The sequence below is a fragment of the Cynocephalus volans genome, chromosome 6, assembly GCF_027409185.1.
Source record: "Cynocephalus volans isolate mCynVol1 chromosome 6, mCynVol1.pri, whole genome shotgun sequence".
Taxonomy (NCBI): domain Eukaryota; kingdom Metazoa; phylum Chordata; class Mammalia; order Dermoptera; family Cynocephalidae; genus Cynocephalus; species Cynocephalus volans.
In genome coordinates, this window is record NC_084465.1 from 13325830 (window position 1) to 13333838 (window position 8009).

An 8009-nucleotide genomic window follows, 5' to 3' on the forward strand; every position below is an offset into this window, starting at 1 on the left:
AAAACCATGGAGTTCTTTATGAATTTTTGTGTAATCTGTGTGCTGGGACCGTGTTAATCTTCTCTGTATTAGTCTAATTTTAGTACATGTGCTAACAAAGCCAGCACTACTTGTTGATTTTCTGTCTAGTTCTATTAGTAATTGAAATGGAAGTGCTGACATCTCTGACTATAATTGTGGATTTTTCTATATCTCTTATCAGTTCTACCAGTTTTTGCATCATGTATTTTGGAGCTCTGTTGTTTGCTGAATACATATTTAGGATTGCTATGTCTTCTTGGTGGATTAGACCTTTTATCATTATATAATATTTCTTTCTGTTTCCAGTAATTTTATTTGCTTTACATGATATGAATATAGCCACTCTTTTTTTCCTTTCATTAATGTTTGCATAATATATTTTTCCATATTTTTAATTCAGCCTGCTTATATTGCTATATTTGAAGTGAAATTCTAGTATTTAGCATACTGAAAACAGACACAAGAAAGGATCATGCCTTTTAATATACTCTGCCATTCTCTGTCTCCAAATTGTTGTCTCTAGGCCATTTGTATTTAATCTAATTATTGATACTTCAGTGCTTAAGCCTGACATTGTATTTTTATTTTTATTTTTTGTATCAATTCTATTTTTTGTTCCTCTGTTTATTTTTCCTGGTTTCTGGTGGGTTACTTGAACATTTGTTTTAGAACTCCATTTTGATTTATCCATAGTGTTTTTAGTGCATGTTTTTGTACAGTTTTTTAGTTGCTTTTTGGAGCTTTGTGGTTTGCTGTAGATATTACATTATAAATACATTTTGACAGTCAATTGATGTCATCTTTTTACTGGTTTGAGTGAAGTATAGAAACCTTTCATCCTTTTATGTCTCTTTACCCTACCAAATTTATAGTATAATTGCATTTCATACATTTAGAATAACACTAGACAATGCTATCATTTTTGCTTGGACTAGGAAACTTAATTTAGAAAAAAAGAATCTGTTAAAATAAATCAAATGAGCATTCTAGAGATGCCAACCCCCCCCCCCAAAAAAAAAACGAAGAAAAAGGAAGAAATCTGGGATAAATAACTCATTTTGCCATTTATTTTTCTTTTATTTTCTTTCTATTTATCATAGATATTTTAATGTCCTATCTATTAACTCCAATATCTACATGAGCTGTTAATTTTTTTCTAATAACTGATTTATCTCATCAGTTTTTCCTACTTTTTTGTATGTTTAGTATTTTTTTTAAGTCTGCTGAAATTGTGAATTATATGTTACAGAAGCATTAAAAGTTTTTGAGTTTCTTTCTGCACAGCAGAAGATCACCTTTCTTTTGAAGATCACCTTGCTCCTCTAAGGCTTAGCTTTAAGCTGCGTTATATTTCATTTTTTTACCTTTCTCCTAGAACATAGCCCTTCCTCCTGTGCATCTCCTAAGGCAAGGAATTTCTAGAGTCCCTTACATGTTTCTAAGTTGTTTACCAATATTTCCCTATTCTGGCTGGATCTGAACTTCGATATCTTACCAGGAATTTGTTAGTTTCAGATGATCTGTTCTGATTTCAGTGTCCCAGTAGTTGCTTTTTCCTAGGTCTCTCCCTTTCTTGGCCCACTTTCACATAGCTAAGGGGTTAAATAAGGACCCAGATAGCATTTTCAAGCATATTTCTAGGGTTCTTTCTCCATAGCTGTCCCTCCAATTCCCAACTAAATTAGCAGATTTGAAGTTTAATCACTGCTTCCTCTGGTTACCAAGACCACTGATACCTGCTTAGGTTTTATATTCCTATCCTAAGGCCAGGAAAATGCCTTCCTGGAAAATCCTGGGTAAATGTGTTACTCACCTTACATACTTCACCTCCCTTAAAGATTTCATACGTGCCTTGGAATAGGAATGTTCTTCAATGCTTGTCAAAGCTTGTTTTCTTTATTTTGTACAGATAGTATAGTTTTTTTTTTTTTTTTTTTTGGTGTGAGGGTGAATCTGCTGCTAGCAATATTGGTATAGTCAAGACACATACTAATTTATCTTTAATGTAAAGCTATAAAATTTTCTCTGTATGTTAAAATTTTTAATTAAAAATATAAGAATTATAAGATTACTGAAAATAAATATTTTAATAATTTGATTTCATGAGAAAAGAGAGTCAGTATGTCAGGTATGAAGGTACTTCCAAAAGATGAATCTTTCCATGAACTTTTTGAACTACTCTTGTATGTATTATAAGTATTAGTCATTTTACATGACATTGTCTAGAGGTCTGTCTTGTATGCATGATCATTAGTGTGGTTTATCTTTATAAGTTGAGAACCTAAGCCTCTAGTATGTTCTATGTTCTACTATATATTTCTTTACTTATCTATTTTGCTGCTTTTTCTTCTAATAGTTGAAGGGCACGATAAGGTGAATATCATTGCCTGGAAACATCTGCTGTTGTGGAAAATAAAAGGACAGTAGCTACAAAGAAAACCTTTTTTCAAGAGACAAAAAAATAACATGAAAGTGAAGGTAATTAGATAATAAATCTGCCTTTTATTATGTATATTGGAAAATGGGAGACTGGAGGAGAGAAGTAAATGGGTAGTGAAAATGAAAGCAGAAATAAAGTAGGAATCGAAATATTTATATAAGCAGTTGTGTGATTGTATCACTTTATTTCTGTTGAACACTAAATAGTTTTCAACTGAAGCAGAGAACTTGGAAATTATAAGCTTTCCAAAAGTGAATTTCAGGGCTTTCTTCATTTGTCTCATTGTTGGTCTTGTAGAAATATACAAGTTCTGCAATGATTATATGTTTTGAGCTATTTTCTTCAGTTAGGGTTTTTTTTTCTCCTGGTGGATATTTCACTGAAAAATACCATGTGGTATCAGATGTTTTGAATGGTTTTCTGGACTGGTTAATTTTGGCAATAGACTGATATCTTATTTAAGCTATTAAAAAACAAAGAGAGATGTTTTCTTTATAAAGACACTAATCTATTTCTTTAAAAAATGGGTTCTATAGATTTTTATAGCATTAAACATTTTGATAGTTCAAATGCCTCATCTCTGAACAAAGGGACTATCCTTGCACATCAAAATTTTTCATATTTTTAGTCGATACTGGCCAATTCATATTCTAATGTCAAAATTTGTTGAGAAGTAATTTTTCTGATGTTTAAATAATCCTCAAACCACATCTCAAAGAGAAAAGGCTCCACCTAGCCAAAAAGTTCTATCCACCTCTCACATCCTCTTCTGCAGTGCTCTGTACAAAGCACCCTTCACCTGAGCATTCCTCAGGCTGTAGATGAGGGGATTCAACACAGGGTTGAAGAGGCTGTAAAAGAGGGACAGCATTTTCTCTTGTTCCTTTCGTTGACTGTAGTCTGGGACCATATAAACCACCATGGCAGTGCCAAAGAAGAGCCCAACCACACAGAGGTGGGAAGAACAGGTGGAGAAGGCCTTTATGCGGCCCTCCTTGGACTGGATCTTCAGGATTGTCCAGAGGATGCTAGTATAAGAGACCAGAACCAAGCAAAGGGGCCCGACTAAGACAAACACACAGGCTGCTAAGATGACCACTTGGTTGATCCAGGTATCAGCACAGGCCAGCTTGAGGACAGACAGAATTTCACAGAATAGTTGGTTCACCTTCTGGGGCCCACAGAAGGGCAACCTTAAGAGGAGCATTGCATGTACCAGAGCTAGGATAAATCCACATGTCCAGGAAGTGACAGCAAGGACCACACACACTCTCCAGCTCATGATAACAGTGTATTGAAGAGGGTGGCAGATGGCCACAAACCTGTCATAGGACATCACCACCAAAATCAGACATTCTGTGTGAGCAAAAGCCAAATACAAGAATGTCTGCATTATGCATGGAACAAAGGAGATGGTTCTTTTCTGGTTTAGTAGATTTGCCAGCATATTAGGGACATTGTTGGAAGCATAGGACATGTCAATGACAGCCAGATGTGAGAGAAAAAAGTACATGGGGGTGTGCAGTTTGGGGTCCAGACAAATTAGTCCCAAGATCGTCCCATTTGCCAGGAGACCAAAGGCATAAAACAGCAAGCAGATCCAGAAGAGGAGCACCTCCATGTCCGCACTGAGCTGGAATCCCATCAGGATGAATTCTGTGACCCATGTCTGGTTCCCTTCCATTCTTCAACGACAGTGTAGAAGGGCTGGAGTGTGATAGAAAGGTCAGAGCTGAAGGATCAATCAAAACTGGAATTATTTAGCTCAAAATAATTCAGAGAAAACATATGCTAGTCTCTATTTGTTTAAATTATTTTCAGTCTTAATTGGACAAATATTTCAAAACCATACTTAGAGAGGAAGGACAACCTAATTTAGCACAGAATAAAAATAGTATTAGGGGATAATAGAGCCCCATAAATAATTTTATTCTAGAACATCTACTTCAGTTTCTGACTACTTTCAGAAAATCTTCTATATTTCACCTATTTAACAGTATTTACATTAACTGGTTGTTTATTTTTAAGGTAAAAAAACTTTATTTCAGTTAGTCCCTTAATACCTTTACATACTTTTTTTTCCATGAGAAAAATTTGCTGACACTTGACAATTTTAAGTCACAAGCCAGTGTTTCACACAAGGCTGATTCATAGTGGAACTAAGAAGGTTCATGTCCTTACCTGAAGATATGACATCTAATTTCCTACTTCTTTTTAGAAATTATGAAGTGATACTTTATGCAAATGACCGAGAAGCTAACAACTAAGGTAAGCATTTTCATTATGTTTTTGAATATCTCACCTTTTTAATGTTTATATATTCACCAAAAATATATTAGAAGTAAGAAATGGTAAGAAATAAATATTACACTTACTAATTGTTTTTCATTTGTCCATAATGTTATGAGCCTTTTCCCATGTCAAAAATCTCTTTTATGACATTTATTTAGCTGATGAGTGGTTTTTTTTCATTTTATACATATACTATAATTTAGTAAATATCATTTTTTGACAACTATATTGTGGATCATATCTATTTTATTTACTGTGATGTATTCATTCTCTTCAACTCCAGGATCAGACAAATATTTTCCTAAAACAATTGCTATCAGAGTATGATACGAGGGTACTTCAAAAAGTTTGTGGACAACAGAATGGAAAGACAGTATGAATCTTCTCATGAACATATCGAAGTATGTACCAAACTCGTGGATAAAATGGAAGAATATCACTCATAAATAAGTCACTCTACTATGTCATTGCTTTTGAAAGGGCAATAAAGATGGCTTATAACAACTGTCACTAGGACTTTGGTTTGGTTTTAGGCTATTTGGCAGTCACTCAATAATATCAAAATTTGTAGCAAATGCCATGATGAAAATTTTATTGAAGAGGTGTCCGTAACTACATACAGCTATCCTTATACTTCCAATAAGTAATCTTGAGTAAGACATTTAACATCTCAGCACATCGATTCCTTCATCTAGCTGTGTGAAGCCCTTTTATCTCTGTGGCTGGTATCAGAGAGCCATATGCACAGACAATAGCCTGGACATTTTCTTTGTCTCCTGCTCACCTTTTCATTAGTGAAGTTCTGGCTTTCATTCCTAATCACATTATTGGAGGAGAATGATGCCAAGGGAAGTCAGAAAACCCATACTCACAGTTCATCTAGGAAGAGCTCCCCATGGGAACATCTTTGTTTGCCAGCCCAAATGCCTTGAACGCAAACGCTGACTCAGGAAGGCAGAAAGCCAGGAAATGCTCTTTCAACATAGTGCAAGAGGCTTTTGCTACCTCCTTGTCCTACTGCAACAATCCATATCCCAAACCACTTACCAGTGCAAATAAATCTCTTCTGCATGAGGTGGGGGTAGTTATTGCTGTTACCTCAAGATTCCACTGTGACCTACTGGCATTCTTACAGAGGGTAGACCTATTCCTCCTTCCAGCAGTCTCCATGGTGAGAAATCTCAGGGTCAAAAATGTTTACTTCACTTGCTGATGGTGTTGATACATAACATAGCTGTTTTTCTCTGCACTCTTGCAAACAAAGGTTTTATGATCTGATCAGTTCAATAAAAACAGTTCTAAAGACTCTTGAGAATTTAGATTTTCTGTGGGGCCCCTAAGTCATTATACCTATATATATCTTTCCTGGGAGAAAAAGACTTGCTTAATCTTCTCCCTGAAGGAAATCAAAAATCATCCATATCTGATGTCCTTGGAGAAAATACTTGTTGAAAAGCAAGGAGCAGATGGATTCTCAGAGCATGATATAGATTTGCAAACATCTCAAAGTTCATAACTTGAAGCAAATTATAGAATTAACACTTAGATAGTTTTGCTAATTCAAACCTCCTATTATTCACAAAGTGGTTTATAAGATCTGTGTCTCCCTGATATCCGAAAGATGGGCCTGTAGACCCCATCCTTGCTTCTCTAAGGAGGATTGGTCCTCTCAAGAAGATGCATGTCTTTTTTCTGAAGAACGAAATTAGGGTGCAAAAGAATGAGATTATAATAACCACCTCACCAGTGTTCAACATTTATTATATTTCAGGACCTCTGGCATATACGTCACACATACTATTTTATTTAATCCCATGTATTGGGAAATATTACTGTCACTGTGTTATGGATATGGATTATGAAGTTAGGGAGATAAGTATATTGCCCACAGTTTATCAACGGCCAGCACAAAGAATAAATTAAATCTATAGATACAACATCTTGTTCCTAACTACTTACTTATATGTTCATTTTTAAAAGATCTTCAAGTGTTTTTCTAGAAAAGCTCCACCTTTATTCCTCAGCCCTTTTCAACTCTCACCACTCTCATATTCCTCCAGAATTCCTACTCATACTTCCCTGGATGTGATTTATGACCTCAGAAGAGAATAATTTCTCTTTCTATCTCTTGCTCTAAATGACTTCAGATTATACTTTATGTAAATCCAATCTCAAAAATTTCTTCAAGATGTCTTTACTGTCTAGTAGCTCAAAAATTGTTAATCAGGTGTTGCTCCATTGAACAGGTTATATAAGGCGTTGCCATAATTTTGAATTTATTCTAGCACATTTCAATCTAGATAAAGCATAAACAGTAATATTAAAGAAATGCAAATTAGTTCTTTCAAATATGTTTTACAAATGGGAAGCTGAACAGGTAAATTAGGTGACCTGATGGTTGAGGTAGATGAACCAGAGATATAGAGACACACTAACACATTAACTTCTTGAAATTATTTTGCAATGAAAACAAAATGAGGTAATATAATCTTGTATATTTCATCGTTAGAGGTTTGACAGTGAATATCTTCAACAGCAGTAGCTTTGTTTTGGGGGCTTGTTTGTGGTAGATAAAATAATGACCCCCTAAGATGTCCACATCCCAATTACTAATTCCTCATATGGCAAAATGAATTTTGCGGATGTGATTTAGTTAAGGATCATGAGATGGGGAGATTATCATGGATTATCCACATGGACCCAATATAATAACAAAGGTACTTATGGAGGCAGGAGGTCAGAGAAGATAGAACATGCTATGCTGCTGGCTTTGAAGGAGTCAAAAAATGTAGATGGCTGCTGAAAAATGTAAAAGACAAGTAAACAAAATTTTTCCTGGAGCCTCCAGAAAGAACACAACTCTGTTTTAGACTTCTGGCCTATTATAGACTTCTGGCCTCTAGAATTATAAGATAATATATACATTTTTAAATTTTAAATCACCATGTTGTGGTAATGTGCTTCAGCTGTAATAAGAAAGTAATACAGGGTTCATCATGCTTTAATTTCAGAATGTTTTAAAAATAAATGCACTTTCTGACTTCTGAGAACACTCAAATAAAAATTCAAAAAGAAGTGGGCAATCTGGGTTTTGGTTGAGTATAAAGGAGATTGGAAGTCATCACTCTTGTCTTGATAACAATAAAAAAGCTGAACGAACTGAAAATCAAAAGCTCTTCATCAGAGAATAGAGGTACTGGGTAAAATATTTCCTTCCCAAATTGGAGAGAAAAACAGGCAGGTATAGAGAATCATA

General features: G+C 34.9%; 1 protein-coding gene and 1 non-coding gene across 2 annotated transcripts; both read right to left on the reverse strand.

The window, feature by feature from the left end:
• LOC134381375 (U6 spliceosomal RNA) lies at window positions 1-107 on the reverse strand. The gene has a single exon (XR_010023972.1). It is a non-coding gene; the product is annotated as a U6 spliceosomal RNA (small nuclear RNA).
• Window positions 108-3218: 3111 nt separating this feature from the next.
• Window positions 3219-4145, reverse strand: LOC134379974 (olfactory receptor 2A2-like). The gene has a single exon (XM_063099426.1). It carries the CDS (start codon window positions 4143-4145, stop codon window positions 3219-3221), a length of 927 nt encoding a protein of 308 aa, XP_062955496.1.
• Window positions 4146-8009: the final 3864 nt, after the last annotated feature.

What these genes read in the sequence shown, in the direction of transcription:
- LOC134379974 (XM_063099426.1), bottom strand. Translation starts at nt 4,145, where the DNA reads ATGGAAGGGAACCAGACATGGGTCACAGAATTCATCCTGATGGGATTC.